The sequence below is a fragment of the Gopherus flavomarginatus genome, chromosome 8, assembly GCF_025201925.1.
Source record: "Gopherus flavomarginatus isolate rGopFla2 chromosome 8, rGopFla2.mat.asm, whole genome shotgun sequence".
In the NCBI taxonomy this organism is placed as follows: domain Eukaryota; kingdom Metazoa; phylum Chordata; order Testudines; family Testudinidae; genus Gopherus; species Gopherus flavomarginatus.
The window spans coordinates 10038145-10061785 of record NC_066624.1 but is presented as its reverse complement, the minus strand read 5'-3'; the positions used below and the strand labels follow the sequence as shown (position 1 = coordinate 10061785).

General features: G+C 40.0%; 2 protein-coding genes across 3 annotated transcripts in view; both read right to left on the bottom strand.

The window, feature by feature from the left end:
- Positions 1-1922: 1922 nt before the first annotated feature.
- Positions 1923-15569, bottom strand: FMR1NB (FMR1 neighbor). Its single transcript, XM_050965218.1, has 6 exons — positions 15473-15569; positions 12415-12528; positions 10742-10882; positions 6185-6281; positions 2839-2981; positions 1923-2002 (listed from the first exon to the last, which is right to left on the bottom strand). The coding sequence occupies exons 1-6, from the start codon at positions 15567-15569 to the stop codon at positions 1944-1946; spliced, it is 651 nt and encodes a 216-aa protein (XP_050821175.1). The 3' UTR covers positions 1923-1943.
- Positions 15570-19403: 3834 nt separating this feature from the next.
- The window catches only part of FMR1 (fragile X messenger ribonucleoprotein 1), a 53935-nt gene continuing 49697 nt past the window's right edge, over positions 19404-23641 (bottom strand). For both annotated transcript variants that reach the window (XM_050964751.1, XM_050964752.1), the window contains one exon: positions 19404-21961. In XM_050964751.1, the coding sequence (XP_050820708.1) occupies positions 21800-21961 (162 nt within the window). In that variant the 3' untranslated portion in view covers positions 19404-21799. The remainder of the gene's footprint in view (positions 21962-23641) is intronic.

Genomic DNA, 23641 nt, shown 5'->3' with positions numbered 1-23641 from the left:
ACCCAAATACGTACACACACCCCTAGCCACACACAAACTATTTTCCACCTGCTGCCTCTGCAGTTAAAGTGGTGTCTGTCTGCCATGACTGCTGTGATAATGGTATGATTTCAAGTCCAAGGAATCAATAGGTATGCAGTCTCCAAGAATCACAGTAAGGACGGAGACCACATTAATAGTTATTCTCTGGCTTGCAAAGAGTGCCCCATGCTGTCCTCTCCTGAACAGAGCTGAGTTCTTCAAAATTCTAGCATTGTGCATTTTACGCACACCAAATGATGAAAATCTCCAAAAGCTGGTTATGAGGGTCCACCAGTGCTTGCATCACCATGGAGCGGTAACCATTGATGTTCTCTCCTTTGGACTGACATGGCTGGCTCAGAATGGGCTTGGGGTTATTTCTCAAGGTCACTTGCACAATTTGGGCAACGTAAGTGTTCAAAGTCCTCCAGTCACCTTAATCACACCTCTAGCAGTACCTGAAGTTTTGCCATGCGCACCTCCAGCACAACACCCTGAACAATGAACTTCCCAACCCACAACTGGTATCCAGTAAGCATCCAAGGTAGCCAGTTTCCACAGGATGATCACCACACTCATTTCCATTGTGATCAGAGTCCTCATGCTGGTGGCTCGGTGCTGTAATGTGGTTGAAAGTTCCTCAAACAGGCACAGAAATGTCTCCCATGCCTTGGAAATTCTGCAGGCGGTGCTACTCATTCCAAGTCCAAAGAACAACTTGCTCTACCAGTCAATGAGTCATAGTCATGGCCCTCAAAGTGTTGTTTTGCCTGAAGCTAGCTAGCATGGGGCAGAGATAGAAAAGCCTCCATTCAAGAGCTGTAGCTTGAAGTCCATGAACCACTGGTCTTGGTCTCTAATTGACCACGTGCGCTACACTGTTGCCTTTGGAACTCCTTGGACAATCTGTGCTGAACTTTAAGGTTTGCAGTCACCAAATGTGCTCACTTAGCAGAGAGTGAGCTCTGATCACCCCAACCTGAGCTCCTTTTTTGGAATAAATTGCCAAAATGCCGGCAATTCTCCAGGAGTTACGGGACTTCCTTCCACAAATCCTTTAGGATGTCAGAACACTGTGCATGACTTCCCACAATTCAGTGCTTAGGGAGCTGTGTCAGAATCCATGGGATAAGTACCCATGGTGACTGTGCAATTTCACCAATTGATTTTAGTGCTGCGTGTGAACACAGGCGAGAACTGCACCTGAAGCAGGGTGGCTTGTGCGCTGCACCATAGCTACTCACACTGGTTCAATCACATCACTTCAACTTCTAATGTCACAATGCTCAAGGGTAGACAAAGCTCCTGAGACATGGTGATTTAAGTTACCAAGCCGCTGCTACCACTAGTGGAGGTGAAAAGTTAAGAAAAAACATCAAGCACAGACACAACAAAAGCTTGTTCCAACTATTACACTTGGACATCTAGCAACACCTGCCCCTCAAGACACACGGGGCTTAATTAATTAATTATGCTAATCCAAAACCCAGGCCACATCAGCTGATTTGTGCTTCTAAATCTCCTGATTCCAGGGAAATTTTACATGTAGATTTTATACCTTCCAGTAAAGGATAATGAATTTAGCTGGCTATGTAAGTGTCTTAATTTAACTCTTCATTGGGACAGTCGCTTAATTAGAGCTCTTATTTGCCTTGCTCAGGGGTATTACAGTTAAGAGGACTCTAGTATATTATTAATGGAGGAGTGGCTTTAACATTGATTGAGGAACTGCCCCCCAGTAGCGTAAGCCTTCTTAGCAATAACAGTGCTCCTCCCAGGAGATATTTAAATGACACAGAGGTGACTATGCTGATGAAGATGTAAGTTTATAAAATATTACGAATTTCTGGTGCAAAAACTCAGCATTGGTGATCACAGGATGTTGACACTAACAAAAAAACAACTCGTTTTCTGACATACACTCAGGTCACATTGGCATCCTTGTCTTGCCCAGGCTGTTCAAGATCAGCTGGCGTTTTCTCTACAAAGGAAAAAGAAATAGCAAACACAGTGTAAAGGCAGAGTTAGGGTAGTGTTTAAAAATCTCCTTTGCTCTAAGCTAATGCTCTTGCTTTCAGGTTTTATCATTGACTGATGGCCCTTTTCACTCCATTGTTAAATGTTACTTATTATGGGCAGATTATGATATCCTCACACAGGGGGAGTAACACTTTATTCCACCATCAGTCCCATTCATTTCAATGAGGCTACTTGTGAAGTAAATTGATCCTCTATGCAAGATAGGGTGGCAGAATCTGACCTATGTGATCATGCAGAGACCACAGAGCTAAATCCTGCCCATCCTTCTCCACTCTGGCCTGGCAGGATAAGATTTTTCAGGTCTTTGCAATGGATCCTCACCTTCTGTGAGCAGGTTAACCTGACTCTTCGGTTGGTTCCTCCATGCACCTAACACAATAGAGTTTTTGTAGAGGTGGGGCTGACTGGAAGGAGTGGGGGCAGGGCCAGTGGATCCACCAGTGCACAGATCCACCTGAAGGAGCAGTGGGGGCTATTGCAAACTCAGGGGTGCAGTATTGGCCACGGTGAGACTCCAGTGTCATTCTTCAGCCTAGGAAAGAGGAAAGGATTTTTCCTTCTGACCGTGCAGATCCCCTATTTCTCCCATGCCATAAAATTGGGGTAATACCTAATAAATTGAGCCTATTGGCATAGTTTATTGATCTAGAGGCTTGCTGCCAGTGTTTATTACTATACAGTTAAAGAATAGATACTAAGGCAACAACACTAACTAAAATGCCGAGGTAATACTCTAACAATTAACCGTTTAGATAAACTTTTAAATCAAATCCCTACCTTTCTTCTTCTGCTTGTGGTCCTTAGCATCTTCTTTAAGTAAATCCAGCAAATAGCCACCAATGTTTTCACTCGTATCTGTTTGCTTCTGAACAATTTGCTCAACTTCTTTGTTTGCTCTTAGCAAAGGGTTGGCACACTTACTGCAACACATTAAAACTGCAGCTGAAATTGAGTCCTATCCAAAGGAGGAAAGATCACAAAGACCTAGGGTGAAATCCTGACTGGCAAAACTCCCATTGACTTGAGTAGGGCCAGGATTTCAGCCCTAGAAGTTAAAGGAGTTTCAGGCTAGGAAAAGCACCTGGATAGACTTTGCCATCTCTGAGGTTTTCTTCCAAGGACTTCTCTGCTTTTTTACCATATATTCCAAACCTCTTTTCTATTCTTCTCTAAAATCCATTTGCATCAACTACCTTAGTTATCATATTATCCTTGAACTAGAGATGGTCATATTTATCTTGCATATGTGAGTTCAGATGTTTCACTCAAATTTATTGGCTTCATATTTTACTAAGGAGAGACTGAACAATGGAAGCAAAGAGGAAGAAAGGGAAAAAAATCTTATGAAAATGTAGATACTGTGGATCAAATCCTTGGTCCCATTAAATCTATTTAAGTGGCTATCTGGGATCCCCCTTATGTAGATCACATGGCCAAGGAAATGACCATGGAATTGCACTCCAACAGTCCCTGGTTGCTGGAATAACCCCTGAGGGGCTGCTGTAGCCAATGCAACTTAGACCAGCCCTGATGATCCCGGGTACCAAGGTATGGCTCATCAGGAGAATGTTTGTCAAGGCCTCCTCCTCTATCAGCATCCTTCTCAAACTACCAAAACTCTATCAAAGTTACTATGTAATAGATGTGCTTCTTTCCTAGAATTCCAATATATGATGCTGGAAATTAAAACCATTTAGCATCTGGTTAATCACCACATTACAAAAGCCCTCTTAGCAAAAGAGCAATATTCCTAGTTAAACTGTATAATGAAAAAAATACAAAAAATGCAAAAATAAGCATTTAAACTTTAACACAAGTTCTCTCCAAAAGAACAAACATGAATTCATTTTCAAGCAATTTTTTGAAGATCATTTTATGCTAATTTTTTGCCTCCTGGTTCCAGAGTCACTGACAGCTCAGTGTGGCTCTCTGCATTCTGAACATCAGCTGTTGAGCACAGTGTAAGTTGTAATGTGGCAATTGGCACAGCAGGATTTGTCTAAATGTGGAACTCTCCAGCAAATGGCCATCTGGCGAGCCGCAGCATTAGTGGGAGAGTGTGTGCATATAGACTTTCAGGGTTGGAAGGGATCTCAGTAGGTCATCTAGTCCAACCTCCTGGTCAAAGCAGGGCCAGTCCCCAGACAGATTTTTACCCCAGTTCCCTAAGTGGCCCCCTCAAGGATTGAACTCACAACCCTGGGTTTAGCAGGCCAATGCTCAAACCACTGAGAGGTAGGGGTGTGTGTGTGTGCGCGTGTGTGCGTGTGCGTGTCCCCACACAGCCTCCTGGTATCTTTTTAGTACAGCAAATTGCACATGCAGAAACTATTCTTAAGAAAAACATGGCAGTTCTATCACCTTAACTGAGCTATTCGTGTTATATGAGGTGTTATCCATTCAATATGAATGTCCACTTTAGGAGAATAAACCTTTCTCCATTACCGTAACAGAATACATATTCTGAACGGCACCATAATATCAATACTGTAAACCATTCATATAACACTCACAATGTTTCATACACTCCTGATCCACAATTGCATGTCACTGCCTGTGCAGTAGATATTTTTCTGCCATAAATAACTTCACCATTTTGTGGAAGTGCCCTCTAAGATTGAGGTGAAAAGAAAAGGTTTTGCCCTCCCTCTACTGGTGAGGAGAGATGGGCAAATATGGGGCAGTTTTCTTGTTTCCCTCCACTTACCCTTATATTACAAAGAGCAATCAATCACTCTTAGCACTGGGGGAATATTCCCTTCTCCCCATTTCACTGCTGTTTCTGAGTTTTTTCTGGATCTAGGATACCTGTCAGTGGGCACCATGGTGGACCATCATCTAGACAGCAGCCCATGCTGGGTTGGACAAATGTTGGCTGAGTTACCGGAGCTGCTATTCGTGCCCTCACCCCAGCTGGGTATGCAGCACTGCAGCTTCCCCTTGAAATAACTGAGACACTGCCAGACGAAGACCGAGATTGATGAAATTATTTAGGCACTTAACTCCATTGATTTCAGTGGAAGTTAGGCACCCAAGTATCTTTGTGAATCTGGCCCAAAGTGGCCATTTGGTTTGTTCTATTTCTTGTTTGCCAGCTTTGTGTTCACAAATGGTACTTTTACTCTGGGTTAGGGGAGGATAATGGGGGAAATAAGAACACAAGATTGGCCATACTGGGTCAAACCAAAGGTCCATCTAGCCCAGTATCCTGTCTTCTGACAATGGCCAATGCCAGGTGCCCCAGGGGGAATGAACAGAACAGGTAATCTCCAAGTGATTCATCCCCTATCTCCCATTCCCAGCTTCTGGCAAACAGAAATTCTGGCAAATTTCTTTAAATGGTTAAAACAATGTGGTACTGGGAAGGGTCTAGGTGGGTCGCTCCCCACTCACTCCCACCCCCATGTGTGTCCTGGAAGCACTCCCCCTGCCACACTCTCATTTCTGCTTGGCCAGGACAACAGCAGGCACTGGTATGTGGAGCAAGATCAAGGTAGAAGCAGCATGGAGGAAGTTTCCGGAGCTAGTGAGCCAACAGGCAGCAGGGAGAGGCTGGCTGGGGCTGCAGGAGGGGACGAAGCTGGGAGAACAAGTACACTTGATGGAGCCGAGCAGGGGTTGGCAAGCTGAGAAGGGGAGGGGAGAGAAAGGGGAGGAGGAGGGGGAGCAGAGGGCCAGGGTAGGGAAAGGGGAAAGCAGGGGTTGGAATACCTCCTTCTCCAAGCAAGCAATCCTGCATGGAAGTCCTTGCAGGCAGATCTCTGTGGCTACTTAAAGCCCCATTCAAGTAAATGGGTTTCTGCACTGGTGCATGGGTCCTCTCAAGCAAAGACAGTTGCAAGATTAGGCTGACAGGCTACAAACCTGGGTCTTTGGAAGGGGTGACTGTGTACAGAAATAGTACCTGGAATCTGTTACCTGAACAGTTTCCAAGTCAAATTATTTTTACTTTTTATCAGGGTTTTAAAATAAAACCATTCTTTTTTGATGTTTATACAATAGACTTGACTGCTTTCTGCCCTCTTCCCCCTTAATGGCTTTAAACACATCTACAGTCCACACTTCCAAGTTACTGCGGTAGTGTGATGTGTGTTTAGTTCAGAGTCACGCAATATTTTCTTACCTTCTCTGTAAATATGTACAGCAGAAAAGTGGCAGACACCCCAAAATAATCATTCCTCCTATTCCAAGTGCAAACAGTCGCAGTGTCAGCTGAAGTCCTGTAGGTTCGATAGAAGTATATATTAATTTTGTGTGATCTAGAGAGCTAGATTCAAGCATACCTGACTGATTCAATAGAGAAAACAACATCTAAGAAAGCCAGATGTATTTAAATAGTCCTGTTATATGAGCAAAATAAGCAGATGTTAGAAATGAATCCAGATTTAAAAGATCAAATCTGGAATCTGAACTGAATCCAAACATCACAGATATTTGACAGATATTTGATATTTAACTGGAAGCCTCCGGTTTTTTAGAAGTAACTTGCAATTGTGTAATGAGGCTCCTTTAAAGGTATTTCAAATTGGGCACACAAAAATTAAGACACAAAATCACCTGCCAGTCATGAAAATTTAGGCTGCTATTCCAGTTCCGAACCACCCTCAGTGGTGCTGGAACAATTTTTATAGTGGTGGTGCTGGAGATGTTTAATCAAGCTGTAAACTCTGTATATAAGGGAAACCACTTCAAGCCAGAGGGTGTGGCAGCACACCCAAGACCCTTAGTTCCAGCACCTATGGCTACTTCTGCTAGAAATTACCTTTCACCGTTGCAGTATTGATGTCTCTAGCTTTTGCAACGTTTTCTTAGGGACTGAGCCTGTTCCCATTAAAGTCAATGGCAAAATTCCCAAGATCGCTTACAGAAATGTGAGTGCCCTGAGTCTAATGTCTGTTAAGTGTTTGTCTTTTGTCAACAGATCGATCTCTGCTGTTATGATGCACACAGCATGTGTTCCCAAGGCCATAAGCGTGTGTGTTTTCTTTGGACATATGTTGTACATCCTGGAGTATTCACATAGCCAATTAATTTACAAACAGATAACTAGGTGAAATATTATATCCTTGATGTTTACTTCCAAACAATAAAAGCTTAAATTACATGAGGAATCAAGCAGTTGCTGCTAAATAAGCATATTTAATGTTAACGTTCATTTCAGTGTGTGTCCTGAACTGAACTGGAGAGCTGTAATTCACTGTATATCTTTGCTCTCCACTATGGTGAATGGTCTATTTACACATAACATAGCCAAATCATAGACTGAATATTATTAAAGACTTTACGACTGTCATGCCTCTCACTAATTTACAGATTCTGGTAGTTTGACTCACAGTAAATAGTACCTTACTCTGTGAATTGTTCCCCCTCAAGCTAGTGAAATCGCTCCTGGAATAAGATGCTACTAAACTGGAGTAAAGGTATCCGAATTTGGCCTTACTTTGGTTTGCTGTTTCCAGTATTAGTGCTGAGTGCTCAAATAAATGGAAATTGAATGGTAAAAATGTTAACTTATGAATATTTCTTTGGGGTTTCATGGAAATATTAGCCCAGATCTTGATATCAATATAGACACCCCAACTAAGGAAGACATCATTCAAGCCATCAAATCCTTAAAAAATGGGAAAGCTCCTGGCAAGGATAATTTGCATGCAGAATTTTCAAGGTAAATCCCAAGTTAGCTGCATCTATCTTGGCCTCTCTATTCACATGAGTCTGGGAAAGGGAAAAAGTGCCAGGTAAGTGGACCAATGGGGTTCTAAGTGAAGATACCAAAGACAAGAACTCTCAGTGGTGTAAGACAGGGGTAGGCAACCTATGGCACATGTGCCAAAGGCAGCACGCAAGCTGATTTTCAGTGGCACTCTCATTGCCTGGGTCCTGGCCACTGGCCCAGGGGGCTCTGCATTTTAATTTAATTTTAAATGAAGCTTCTTAAACATTTTAAAAACCTTATTTACTTTACATACAACAATAGTTTAGTTATATGTTATAGACTTATAGAAACAGACCTTCTAGAAACATTAAAATGTATTACTGGCAAGCGAAACCTTAAATCAGAGTGAATAAATGAAGACTCGGCACACCCCTTCTGAAAGGTTGCCGACCCCTGGTGTAAGATCATACTCCAGCATATCAGAGGCAGTCAATAGCATTCTCAGAAGAGAGCAAGCCAGGTTTTCAGAACTGACGTGGATGCACAGAGCAGATATTCACTCTATGAAACATAACAGAACAATGCTTACAACAGCAACGGCAACTCTACATAAACCTCATAGACTTTGAGAAGGCTTTTGATAGCATTCACAGGACCAGCCTGTGGTGCATTCTGTGGCCATATAGAATTCCTCTCTGTATAAACAATATAATTCAAAGCTTATATTCCCACTTTACATGCAGTGTTGATCACAGTGAGCTCAGTTTTGAAGTCAAAACAAGAATGCGTCAGGGATGTGTCATGTCTGCAATCCGCTTCCACATTGCCATTGACGGGGTAATGCAGCATACAGCAGAAGACATGCCAAGAGGCATTGAATGGACACTCTTCTCATCCCTTGAAGACCTGGACTTCACAGATGATCTTGCTCTCCTATCACATACCCAACACAATATACAAGAAAAAACAACTTAACCCAATACATTCAGCCAGCAGATTGGACTGAAAATCAGCAGCGATAAGACAGATATCATGGCCTTTAATGTTGCCTCATCATCACCAGTACGGATAGAGGACCATGTTCTCTCCAATGCAGAAACATTCCCATATTTGGGCAGCACCATCAGCCAGGACAGTGGAACAAGCCAGGACATTGGGAACAGAATCAATAAAGCCAGGAACACCTTTGGAACTTAAATACTGTCTGGAAATCATCAAAATACACACCAAAACCAAATTCAAGATTTATCAGAGCTGCGTACTTTCAACACTACTTTATAGTGCAGAATGGTGGGGCACGAGAAAGTATGACATGGCCAAACTGTCTTCATTCCATACAACCTGTTTCAAAAATCCTCCGTATCTTTTGGCCCAGAACAATCTCAAATCAAGATCTATTGACACAGTGCAGCCAAGAAGATATGAGCACCATCATTGCCAGGAGGTGTTGGAGATGAATTGGCCATATGCTTCGGATGGAAACTGATTCCATCACCAGAGTAGCAATAAGATGGACACCTGAAGGCAAACAAAAACTAGGCCACCCGAAAAAAACAAGGCAAAGAGCTGTGGAAGCTGAGCTGAAAAACCTGGGGCACCGCTGAGTTGAAAGACTTGCCAGAAATAGACAGGAGTGGAGGAGCTTTGTCACTGCCCTAAATACCAGTGGCGTAATGGGAACATGATGATGGTTTTCAGCTCACAAATGTTTAGCACATCTGGCATGTAAATCTCTTGCAACGCCAGCTACAACAGTGCCCGGCGAATGCCTGTTCTCACTTTCAGGTGACATTGTAAACAAGAAGCGGGCAGCATTATCTCCTGTAAATGTAAACAAACTCGTTTGTCTGAATGATTAGCTGAATGAGAAGTAGGACTGAGTGGACTGGCAGGCTCTAAATATTTACATTGTTTTATTTTTGAATGCAACTATTTTCATACATAATTCTACATTTGTAAGTTCAATATATTTATCATGAAAGTTGAACTACAGTTCCTGTATTAGGTGAACTGAAAAATATCATTTTTGGGGGTTTTTCACAGTGCAAATATTTTTAATCCAAAAATAATTATAAAGTGAGCACTATACCCTTTGTATTCTGTGTTGTAATTGAAGTCAATCTATTTGAAAAAGTAGAAGACATCCAAAATATTTAAATAAATGGTATTATATTATTGTTTAAAAGTGTGATTAATCATGATTAATTGCAATTAAAATTTTTTTAAATTGTGTGATTACTTGATAGCCTTAATATCCGTATAAATCTCCAATATTCTCTGAAGAAATAAGAGTATCTAATTTCCAGTAACTTTCATGCATAAGTGAAAGTTAGATTGATGAAGACAAAAAGTAACAACTATTGATTTCAATAGGAGTTAAGTGCCTAAATACCTTTGAGAATCAGAACCCTTGAGTCTTCCACTATAATGTATGTTTTCCAGTCATTTAATCATTCCTGTGGCTTTTCTGTGAATCCTCTCCAAGTTTTCAATATCGTTCTTGAATTGTGGACACCAAAACTGGATATGGTATTCAATCAGTGGTCACACAAGTGACAAATACAGATGGGCAATATAACCTCTCTATTCTTTCTTAATCTTCCCGTTTATACTTCCAAGGGTTTATACATTAACCCTTTTGGCGACAGTGTCACACTAAGAGCTCATGTTCAGCTGATTACCACCACGAACCCTCAATCTTTTTCAGATTGCTTCCCAGGATATAATTCCCCATCCTGCAAATATGGTCTGCATTCTTTGTTCTTAGAGGTACGATCTTACATTTGGTTGTACTGAAACACACATTATTTGCCTGTGCCCAGTTTATCAAGCAAATCCAGATCATTCTGTATCAGTGATCTGACCCCTCTATTACATTCTATGCAACCAGGACAACAAGCTATAGCTCACCTGTCAGAGTGGTACACTGAAAAGTTAAGGCAATAAACAGAACAGAACACAGAATCTGAGCAGATGATGCATTTGACTAAGAGAATTCTGCCACAATTCACAAGACTGACTTACGGTCTTTGAGTGGGGCATAGCACTTCAGCTGACTGCTTTTTTTGGAAGAGTGACAACATCTATTTTTCAGACAAGTAGTCTTGTTAATATGCTCTCCTGCGCGGCAAGCAACTACTGTTTGATCTTCTTTGGGACGACATGCTTTCAAAAATTAAACAAAGCATGATGTTTCAGTTCTAAGAACAATGCTCAATCAAATAATTACATAATTATAATTTTATTAAATAATTATACATTTGTATATTTTATAATGTTATGATAATTACATATATTCAGCATGTTTTGATGGGGAATACATTCAAGGGAATGGTATAATCAACTTTTGGATATGGAACAATCACTCCATAAATAGCACAGTGTTGTGTGTTTCCGTTTTGAAAGAGAACTAGAAACGGAGATTTTGTTTTCTGATCAGAGATCTTCTCAAAGAAAATGCAACACAAAAACCCTCACAAGTTTTAATTCTAATGTATGGTTTTCTGAAAGACCCACCACGTGGTATGCTGCATCTACCTATATATCTCTTTGCCTGGTACTTAATGGTATGCTCCTACTGGGAAGTCATTTTCAGCAGGCAGGGACAAAAACCTAAGAAAATATCATCCAGATGGCTACAGTACATTTGAAATATATTTAAAATTTGCTGTTTAATAATGAATTTATTCAGAAACTCTGTATAAAGGTCTTAAATGTATAAAATATTTATGAATAATGAGTCATCTCCAACATGTTATCTGCAGTTTACTTTTCTGTAAAACTGGCATTTTCAGTGTTCAAGAGAGTGACTGTATTTTCCAAACAACGCATGTATACTTTTACTTAAAAGAGTTAGATACCAATATAAACATTAGAAATTGTTAAAGGGGGCCTGAGGAGAAGAGGACATTCAGTAAAACTACGACTACGTACCTTCCTTTGGTTACAGGACACTTACACAGCCTTTGTGGGACATCACATAGATCCTACTAAATTCACTTACTGCATCATTGATACTGTACCCACTGAAGTAAATGGCCAGTTCAGTTAAATAATAGAGGATCAGACATTTAAATCAGTTACTCTATCGTGCCTATGGGGCTGGATCTTCAGCTGGTATAAATTGGTATAGCGCCAATGACTTCCAGGAAGGTTATGCAGATTGACAGCAGCTGAGGATCTGCATACCTATAGTGCTGCCCATAATGGTTTTCCTTTTCCTTATTGCTCTCAGATCTCATTAGGGAACTATGCTTGCATTCCTTGCACATCTGAAAGTCCCATTTTGCAATCAAAGGAGTACTGGGTGAGTGAAGACTGCAGAATCAGACCTTTTAGCATCAACTATCATGTTATTAATGTCTATAGCAATATTCATGGATAAATCACATCAACTATTTCCTTTCACACTCCGCTCTGCAAGTGTCCAGTGTTACATGGCATGAATATAACACTGTGAACATGAATATAACATGTCATTTAGAGTGAAGGACCTTACAGCAGGCAATAATCATTCAAGAATTAAAGCAAATCTGTGTTCTAAATGTGAATATAATGTCACATGGATATAATGCCACTTTTAATGAAACCTGCTAAATGACATTATAACAAGGTTTTACAGATTGGGTTGAATGTTTCAAATACGTTGAATGCAGGAAAAAGAGAGATAACAATACAATGATCATAGCAACACTTACTCACTGGATTGAAGAAATTTAATAGAGCTTCTGATATATCTTCTAGCTTTGTTTTAGGTCTGCTGGGTGCCACTTCACTTCTTTTTACAACATGCTGAAGTGGTGAAGCAAAACCTGAAAGCTCATAACGATTAGCTTATTACTATCAATATATACGTAATTAATTCCATGCAATGACATTTTCATACTGATTATCTTTTATTACAAAGGCATTTATAGTCATTATGAATTGTGCTTACTGATAGCTAGCAGGGTTAAGTATAAATGTCTTTTTTGGCTGTATTCAATTATATTACTTCAATTTGCTTCATGAACCAAGATGAACAAAGAACTATAGCTGTGAAATTTAAATTATACTAAAGAATCCTTTCAACCAGAAATTGTCAAGATCTAAAGCATTACTGTTCATATACAAGCTGTAGATTACTTAAAACCAGCACCATATAACAATAGATGTATTTCCTTTTCATTATTTATATAACAGCAGCCCATTAAGGCCTCACCTGATATCAGAATCTCATTGTGCTCTGGACCAACACACCATAAGAACCAGTCTTTGCCCCACAGAGGTCACACTTTTAACAGCCATGTCTATACTTACGCCTAGATTGGCGCTGCTGCAATCGATGCAGCGGTGTCGATTTAGTGGGTCTGGTGAAGACCTGCTAAGCCGATGGCAGAGCACTCTCCCATTGACTTCTGTACTCCAGTTTCCCGAGAAGTGTAAGGTAAGTTGGCAGGAAAGTGTCTCCCGGCAACACAGTGCAGTGTAGACACAGCTGTAAGTCTACCTAAGTTATGTTGACTTCAGTTATGTAACTTAAGTAACTGAAGTAGCATAACTAAGGTCAACGTATAGCTGTAGTGGAGACCAGTCGAAAGTTAGGATAAAGGAAGTATCATCACTATCCACATTTGACAAGCAGTGAAATGACGCATAGAGAGATTGCCAAGGCCACACAGGAAATCTGTGGCAAAGGCAGGGGTGGAATCCAGATTCCCTATGTCTCAGGCCAGTGTCTTAACCATAAGACAATCCTCTTTCTTGGTACAACAAATAATTGAAAATAAAGAAATTCATTACACGATACCGCTAAGGCAATATCAACAACAGATGGTTAAAAGGAGAGGTGTTGAAACCTGAAAAACAAAATGTAATGGATCACCAGGACTCATGAGTCAACACAAAGTTGAGTTCCAGCATCTCATAGCTGAGATATTAGTGGCAGATACTGCAGAAATGTTGGTCGGCTAGCAGTCATCTTACTTTTCAATAAAATTTGTAGCCATATCTTGGAAAAACTATGAAGTTACATGTTCCCCTCCAGAGGCTGGGCCAGAGGATAAGATCCTACTATTACTAGCAGCTTACGGAGTTACTCCTATAATCAAGTGGCAGGGGCAACTGCTTATACTGCTGATATTCCTGGTCAAGCCTAGGTTTCCCTTTCTTCTGGAGAACAATCCAATCCTATTAAAGGAACATGCATGTGGCTCCATACTAAGAATAGAGAGAGCTGCGAAGCTAGAACTGCCCTGCACGCAAATAGATCCCTGCACGGATACAAAATTTGGATTTGCATCTACCCGCGATCTGCAAAAATGATCTGTGGATATCTGCATTCACATCCATAGCTGTGGATATAAAGCAGATATCTGCAGACTGGTAGGGCTCTACACACGAACATAACGGGTCATATGGAAATTCTGAATGTGTGTATACATAGCTGGATGTAAACTCTCCATAGACTATTAGGAGTTGAAAGTGATTAAAAAGTAATTTCCCCTCATGTTAGAGCAACGGGCTCCTCCAGATGTGTCTGAACCCTTTCAATATCACTCCTGAAAAGTATTCACAGCAGAGCAATCAGTGGCTCTTCCTCTTCCCGCAGGCAAAGTGTGTTGCATTTGTGGTGTGGCATCTCAAGGAGCAAAGAGTAAAATGTGAATGTGGATCCCTCATATGTGCATTGTTCTGTCATGCATGTTTGACGTTACAGGGTTTGCTTCTATTCATACCACACATTGCCTGACAACTTGGCTTGCCAAAAGTCCTCTTAACCCTTCTGTGCTACTCGCTGTACAGGGCCCAAATACGTCACTTCTTAACAGACTTTCTGGCTCTCCTGATTTCACCTTTTGACAGGTTGAGTCAGACTGTAAAATGGGAACACTATAAATTATTTCTTTAGGGTGGAAAAAAATCTATAAAAAAGTAAAAAAGAATAAAATTCAATACCAGGTAGAAGACAACAGAGAACTATTTCCCATCTAACGCCTGGACAGACAGGAAAAAGAGATGGGCTACAATTTGGGGAGAGAAATACTTATTTTTTTGAAGTTTAACATAAATCAATCTGCAGCATGACGTGCAATTTGAAACACTGGAATTTTGACAGCACTTGGAACATTGCAGCCAAAAATAATATCAATGAGCCAATATCTTAATTTCTCTAGTAAAATTACTTGCTACTTCTATTAAAATACTTTTCTCTTTGCAATACTCACTTGGACAGATGCTAGAAGACATCACCAAAATCACATAGTTCCCCCAAAACTGAGTGCCAGTTGCCATTTGCAGCATTACTGCAATAAATCAGAGTTATACGTTCATTTAAGTCACCACACCACAAAAGACTTACTGGATTTTTCCTTTTTGCAGGTTTGTAAAAATACAGCATAGGAAGTTGAACAGAAAGCTGCAGAAGAAGGAACTGTATCTTCCTCCATTAAAGAAACAGAAACAAAGCATTTCCAAAACCCGATGGTCAGGGGTTTTCAAAAATGACTAGAAATTCTGGGTATCTGAAATGTTGGGTGCTTAATGGGAGACACTTTAAAAGGGGACTGATTTTCAGAGGGAGGGCAGGGTGCTCAGCACTTTATTTTGGAAAACAGACTCCCTTTGAGGGAATCTCAGAGTGGATGTCTAAAATGGAGATAAACCCAATCTTTAATCATTTTAAAAAATCTTGGCTCAGAGTTTTAGTACAGCTTAAGAGGCCAAGATTGAAAAAGCAAAGCCTTTGGGTCTTGACATTTTAGTTATAGCTCAGACAGTTAAGTTCTTCATCCTTCCAAGCTTGATCAATGAAGATCCAGTCAGAATATGAGGTACTTTCGGATGAAGGCATAGTAACTGAGGCCTTGTCCATTCTGCCTAGTCATGAAAGATCTCATGGCACTTTAACAGTTGGTTTGGCCTGGTATCTTTGGACAACATTTTCCCTCCCCACTGCTCTGCAGGATGCTGTGCAATGTTGGTCTGGCTGTAACCTATTTTCTCCCCTGTTGATAGCTCTCTCTTCAATTAATGTCATACAGATTAAGCTTTTATGGGATCCTGAGGATGAAAGGCACATCATGATTATTATTTGTATTGTGGTAAAACCAAGGAGCTCCAGTTGAGGAGATCAGGACCCCATTGTGTTAGGTGCTGGGCAAACTGAAATAAAAGTAAATTAGCACTTTATTCAGATAGTCCCCCTTAAAATGGTTCTCTTTTCATTGATCAAGGAAACCAAGTGAGAAGTTGCTAAAGGAGGGAAAAAACATTTGGGCAGTGGGATGGATTAGTACTGTAGAATACTATAGAAATACTTTAAAAATACATAGGTGGCCATTTTCTGGAAGCTCAGTAAAAAGTTCCACCAAGATTTGTGTGAGAATTCCTTACTTTGGGACAGATCAGGAAAGGCCTCAAAGGTGAATTGAGTGTTGTAACAAATTCATGAAAATACAATGAAAACTGCAGGACAGAGAGGAAAGAAAGAAAAGAATTCCCTGGGATTGGTTTCAGAGAACAGAAACAAAGAGCCAGATTTCCCTGCTAGAGACACATCTCTGCTCCGTATCTACCTTCTCCGCAGTCATTATAGCAGAAACAGGCAGATGTGTGAGGTTATGTCTCAGCCAAGGAGTCACTGCAAAGCTGACCAGGCCAGGTGAGGAAGGATAGTAAGGCAGCAATGTCCATGACAATAGGAACCTCTGTTACCAAAGGGATAGGTCACAATCTAGAATACACTGGCAACAGCCGCGCCCCAGAGTGTTTTGTCAGAGATCTGGAGGAAAGGGAGAAGTCAAGTCAGACATGGGATAGGGAATTTTATTCCCCCAAGAAGCCAGTACCAACTGGAACAGAGCAAGTTATGGCCTCCTAATAACTTAAGACTGCTCCTGTCCTTGTGCTAGACTTGGAGGCACAGACCTTACCCTCACCCACACCCGCAGCACCAACATGGGAAACAGTAGAACATAATCTGATAGTTTTACAACTGAAGTTGTAAAACTGACTATATCTGAGCACTCCCAAACTCATGTCTCAGTGGAAAGCTGAGAGAGGACTTAACAGGTATGAGTGAATTGAACTAAAACACAAATCCTTTATTTTCTGAAGCCATCTCACTAAAAGTGCCTTTCTGGAGCCTTTAAGATTTTAGGAGTTTCACCTTGGGCTGTAGGATTAGGGAAATCTGCGTTAACCTGAAAACTTCCTTTTTTTGTGTAATAAGGTCCACAGACCATTCACACTAGGTACTGCAGCTTGCTTGGAGGCAGCCGGACCTGTCAGTCACTGAGACCAGTGAAATGCCCAAGCTCCTGAAGTTCCCTTCAGTTGGCAAAACTTCCGTGGTCAGGCTAATTCAAAGCTACTTTCCTACACTACAGATTGGTCACCAGCCCACCAAACTGATTTACAGTGAGTGATCTGTTTCTGGATGTTGGGGCCATTCTGCCAAGCTGATTTCTGCCAGGCAAATCTTGGGTGATCATCTCCACTTGAGTGCGCTGTGTGCATAGAGATAGGACACTTTGCTCCATCCCTTAGGACAGCAGAATCATTGCGTTCCAACTGGTGAGCACTGTGAGCTCTTTCTGGCACCCATTCTCATATCACCGTGTTTGACCTTTAGCTCTCTGGACAATACCCTAATCAAAAAATGTATCCTGGAAAAGAGAAATGAATTTCCTTCTTCCCTAAAAGCCAATATTATTGCTATCATGATCCTGGTACACATGCAAGATCAAAAAGTAATGATCAAAGCTGGGAAAATTAAAAAGGCTGCCATCCCATCCATCTGCAAAGCATGGAAGGTCTGACGCTGGTAAACTGGGAATGCTTTGAAGACAAGCCTCCTTTAGGAACTTTGGATGTTTCTGCTAGTCTGATTCTCTGAGGCTAGAAATAAGATTGGGAGCAGATTAAAATGCTCTGAAGTAGATGATGGATGATTTCATTCATGTTGTGGCCTTTCCATGTGCTAAGCAGGGAACGGGACAAAGCTGTTCCTAAAATTCTTGCACAACTGCACAGGGTAGTTTCTGGCCTATACCCAGGGACTTCATTTGATCAAAGCTATAGGCAGGCCTTTTGTTGCCCAACAGCCTTGCACTGATCAGGTGTCTAACTCCAGCTCTGGGGCAAGAGTGCAGTTATTGATCCCACATTTGCCTTAGCACTATTTGTAAAGAAGTATTTTCTATTGCTGCTCTTCACACACTGCTTCAAACTTGCCCAATCCCCCCTATTCCTTTCTATAAAGTCTGGCAAGGGTCAGGACTAGAAATTGAGCTTCCCACACTATCACAAAGATAGCTGGGAACTGATATCCCAGAGCACCAGATCCCAAGGATCAAAGCCTCATATACATGCATGAATCAGAACTGAATCCCATTATTCCTCCCCTCCCCAGTTTTAGGCCATGTGATTTTTAAGATTGAGACAGACCATACCTCGCAATGCCGTCCACTCAAGTTAGCATTGCTTCTGAAAGGATGCCTGGACCACTTAGGATATCAGCTGACCATTCATATTTTTGTTGTTGCCACTTCAGAACTTTCATGCCCAAAAGCAGAAGCTGAGATGACATCTCCTAGGCTGTAGCTACCGGGGGCAGAAGGGGCTCTGAATATCAACTCTTTCAGTTAAAGTTCTCCGCTGTATATCCCTGGCCACCAGAGAAGATGGCCACATTTATCTTCAGTAGTGATACCACATTACATGTTGACTATTGCACAATGAGGAACATCTTGGCCTTATAAAATGGAGACTGGCACAGAAATAAATAAATGGTATGCCAAAAGGACCCTTATTGCTTGCTTCTTCCCTATCTGGGCTGCTGTCCCTCTCATCACTACACAGTCATCTGCTGGGGGGTGGAGGTGGTTGTCAAACATGGTAACCTGCAACAGAAACTGGGAACAATACTCTGCACATTGGGGCATGGTGACCCACAACAGCTAGGGAAAACAGCCTGATACTTCTCTAATCTTCTAAGTGTGGCAGGAAATCAGTCCCACTGTATTCCATCTTCCCAGGCTGCATAAGGAGGAATATGTAACTATAGCTAGTCCAGGGCAGTTGCATACTTAAGCATAATTTCAGAGTACTATATTGAGTACTCTCTTACCTGACAGTCTATCCTCTGGTGGTTTATATTTAAATATATTTTACTATTTGTTTCTCTAAATCTGATTTGGACTGCTGGCCTTCCTCTCCTGAGTACAGAATTCCCTTTGTGTGGGTGTGTCTGTGCAAGCCCTAAGTACTCAGCATATCTCTAGTGCCGGGCAGGGATTCATCCGCCAGGCTGCACTTTGTAAGGGTAATCAGGGGAACTGAAAATTAAAAATTATACCCCCAGATGCACTCAATGAAGGTGAGCAGGAGAACGGTGTTAGTTTTATTAGTCATTTGTTTTCCCCCTTGGTGAATTTCCCCCGTCATTCTACTAAGGGAGGGAAGGGGGGAGGGTAAATCCTGTTTTACTAGGTTTAGTATGAGTAATAAATAGAACATCTATTCTCCTTGATAAGGCTATACACTAACTTTCATAACTTTTTAACCTCCCTCCCAATAAAAAACAGCTGGGGAGCCAAGAAAAGAAAAGTGATTTTCTCCTTACTTCTGAAGGTACATTTGTTATTTTAGAGGGTTTGTGTTTAATCCTATTGAGCTCAAATTTTGGGCATCATTCACAAATACCTTTCACTGTTTAAAAAAAAACTTTATTTTTTAAAATAATTTTAATTCATTAGACCATACTTTATAAGTTACCAGTAGGATCTGAACCCAACCATCAGACATGTTGCACTTTCAAGCTTTGTAACAATGCATGATTTTTCAAAATAAAATTTACATTTAGATTTACAATTTATGTTTTTGAAATTTACTAACACTTAAAAACATTGAAATTTGAATGCAAAGGGATACATGTTTAAGTTTAGCACACAGAAATACTGTAAAATATGTCATTACCCCAAAATGCATTTGAAACTGGAATGTGATTAGCCCATCAAATTGAAGTTTTAGTAATTAGCAATTCGCATATAACCTAGTTAGCACCTTACTGAACTCAGCCTTTGAGTGTAAAAAATCTAGTGCATATTATAATAGCTCAACATGTATTGTACCATTTCACCAAAGAGGTTCCGTATTTTTAGCATTATCTGCCAATTTTCGAAAACTGGTAACGTTTTAGAAGCTTTCTATAACATATGGAACAATGGCTACAGTTAAACTTTAACAGAGAAATATAGGCTCTCTCTACTTGTTATAAGTTGACTGTTTTTAAAAGCAATCATTCATAAGGATTGCATCAACATCAGTTAGCAGAGGAAGATCAAACTTTATTGAAACTGCTTGCATACAAAATATATTGCACTATAACCAAACAAATGTCAACATAAAATCCAATCTGTTGTAGCTAATATGTACAGAGAATATTGCCCAAGAGCAGTTACATTACAAGGTCAGTCTACCTTGGTTAATTATCTACAGTATTTTAAACCAAAACAGTTTACAGATGATGTGTGCAAGGTACCAATTTCTGTTTTCAAATACTATACATTCCCAAAATAAATAACTAGAAATCAACATTAATGTTTGGCAATACTTTTTAAGACATTTTTATATGTGTTAAATCATGTGCAGTTTGTTGCCATTTTTATATGCGTACTTGTATGCAAGGAAAAAAACAGTGGAATGAAAAAAGCAAAGAAACAAAACTCACAAAATACATCAGAGGCAAGATCATGTTTGTACAGTTCTGTACATAATCAGTGGCACTCCTACTGGAGTAATTTTAATAAAAATAGAATAGATTAAAATGAAAGTCCTCACATAGTTTTACCCAGTAAATTTAATTCATGATCAGAAATAAAGAAAAAAGTACGTTTAATTCCCCCTTTATGTACTTTGCACCAAGTTCCCTAACTCCTTCCAAACCTGCTTGCGAATCAGACCTTGTACCTCAAAAAATTATGAATTTGTCCTGCCTCCAATGTTAGCTAGCTAAACTACTCCCTGCACTTAACAGGTTATCACATGTGGGAATGTTCTTCTTATCTCTCTTGAGATAAGCTCCAAATTAAAATTTTAAACCATTTCAAAAAACTTTTGAGAGGATGAAAAAAGGTTATCATTTTTAATTGGTCATCTGGCCAAAAAGCAGGCACACATTACTAGCCTGTGAACAAGTTACATTTGTTCCCTCAGTAACAATGAATTTTTAGTTTCCCAGAAATGGAAAGATTTTTTTGTAAACTTCTTGTACTGTCTACAAAAAAAATTTACACCCCTGTCTCAACAACACTATTTGCCAAATCTTCAGTGCAAAAGAAATTTCCTATTCTTATAACTGCCTAACCTGATGCTTATGTAAGGAAAAAATTATGGAAAGCATGCATTCTTCTATAAAGTACTAATCTCTGACAAGGTTTGCTACATATATTTTACATTTAGTGTTTCCAACTCATCTTCCCTGATTTCTGCATCCAAATATAATATTCCTACCTGCCAAGATATAAAAAAGGCACAGATCATACAACTTTTTTTGCTAATGAAAATGACAATTGTTACATCACACATATTTCAGAGTCCACTAAAATACTGAAAAAAGTGGACCAAAACGTGAACTGACACAGGACATAAAACGACATAGCATTTCATGAAGAACTTGTAAGTCAGATTGAAAACAGAAGCCCAATTTATTACTGCAAACACTATTTATTCTGAAAATTGAAATTGAGCAGTGATTTTTGACCCAATGCATTAAAATGGTACAACTGAACAAAAAGTATACCAATGCACAGCTCAGTATTTTTAAAACAAACAAAAAGAATCTTTCATTGTTTGAAGTGCAAGATGTACTTGAAAGCATTTTTCAGAAGTTCAGATATTTTTATGCAAATATTTGTATAACTTCTTATTCTGAAAACAACTGCATACTGCTGATGTTAAAAAAGGCTAACAGAACGTTTATGTTCATTTCATGCCCTGCGCCATTTTGCCTACTATTTGTCTTTGGCCTAACAAGTTTCTCTAACGTGGAATAAGAATCACTGAAACAGTATAGGAAATATGACTTTAGAATTATGCAGTTTAGGGTACTCCATTCACCAATGGTTGCTGACCATCCACACTGTCTGATTTCTCTTTCTTCTGATTACGATCTTTACCCGTGCGCAATCGACTACCTTCATTGGAGGTATTCTGTAATGTTTTAGCGTGGACGCTCCTTTCATTATTGCAGTCAATTCTGATCTGAAACAAATTACAGTTATATAAAGCATACCCTTTAATAATTCCTGAATTTAACTGTTAAAAGGGGGTGGTGTCAAATAATTTAGGCGCACTCTTTAAGTTTATTTAAAAAGGAAGCTAGACTTACAAAAGTAGGAAACAAAATGCCTTTATGATTTAAAAAAAATATTTTAATGTTACTTTTAAAAACACATTTCATTAAGTGTTGGAAAGTCGATCATCATAATGCACTGTATTAGTATAGGAGAACCAGAAAGTAAAATTGATCAGTCTACTATAATTTTGTTGTTCATGCAGAACTGAAAAAATATACATACATATATTGAAAGGTTTTAAACTTGTTTCAGTTTTAATAAATCAAGATATTCCTAGTCATACAGTTAAAGAAGCATTTTTGAAAATCAACATTGCAAAGCTGTGATGGAACTATACTACTACTAATAAAATCCACTCTGCCACCCTTTGCTAAGATTGAATTTAAGTAATAAAAAAAGTAATGTGGCTTTCGAAGTGGGCAAGATGAATGTTATGTTTTAAATGCAAGATGTTTAGCTTGATAATAGTACACCTTTAAATCCATTTTTGGCATACTGTTTATTTGAAACTTTACACATTATTTACCTCCTGATTATCCAGTAATTATCGAGGATTCACCAACATGAAGCACTTATTTTATTAAAGAGTATCATCTCATACAGCTCTCAGAAGAGGAAGAATTCCGGATATGTTGATAAAATGGAGGCTACCTATCTGTAACTGGAGGTTCTTCAAGATGTGTGGTCCCTATCTGTATTCAACACGTGGGTCCACATTTGCACCGTATGCCTGAATCTTGAGGTATCTAGCAAGTAGTGTCTCTTGGTCCACACAGGTGCACTTGTTCTCCTTGTGCTCCGGACTGAGGGTATAAAAAGGCAGTGTGGACTGGAGTCTTTAGATTCTCTTCTTACTGCAAATCCAGTCATGATCGGCAGCAGAGGGGATGGAGGGAGGGTAATGGAATTAACTTCTATTTCTTCTCCGAGTGCTAGTCCCTATATGTATTCTATATGTGGGAGATTGTTAAGCAGTAGTCAAACAGGAAGGAGTGCAAGGATACAATTGGTACAGAGATCTGTAGTACTGGTAGCAGTATCAGCAGCAGCCACTGCAACCTGAAGAGATGTTTTTGATACTAGTTTTCCCTGATCAATAAGGACTTAACATTGAGACTGTCCTCCTAGAGGAGTTTGTCCTTCAAGTCTTAACATTTGGCATAGTTGAAACCATATTTTGCTAACAGGGCCACGCAGTTATTAATTCTAAATTGAAGACTTTCTGAAGAAAAAATTTGTCTCTCCAGGAAATCAAGGACTTTGGTGCCCTTGTCTGAATGAGTTGCCTTGGGATGTAGCAGCCTAGATCTTTCAGTGGCTGCTTGTCAAGTGCTGGCTGAGAAAACAGGAACTTCTCTTCTTTGACTGGAACAAACTAATGCCTCTCAGCCCTGAAGGCTGCAAAATGTCCAGCAGCTTATGCTACGTCTCTTGGATCTCCTCAAGCCAGATCTGAAGCTCATATGTTAATCTTTATAGCAGCTCCTGATACTGCCTGTGATCATCAATTTAAAGATGGTGAAGATGGAGCAACCACTTCATCTGGAGACGAGGATGAGACCGCGCTTGGGACTGTCGGATCTGT

What these genes read in the sequence shown, in the direction of transcription:
- FMR1NB (XM_050965218.1), bottom strand. Translation starts at nt 15,569, where the DNA reads ATGGACAAGGCCTCAGTTACTATGCCTTCATCCGAAAGTACCTCATAT. An exon ending in GAAGGATGAAGAACTTAACT is followed by an intron (nt 12,529 to 15,472) that starts GTCTGAGCTATA and finishes ATGAGCTTTCAG; the next exon opens with GTTTTGCTTCACCACTTCAG. An exon ending in CTATGCCCCACTCAAAGACC is followed by an intron (nt 6,282 to 10,741) that starts GTAAGTCAGTCT and finishes TCGAACCTACAG; the next exon opens with GACTTCAGCTGACACTGCGA.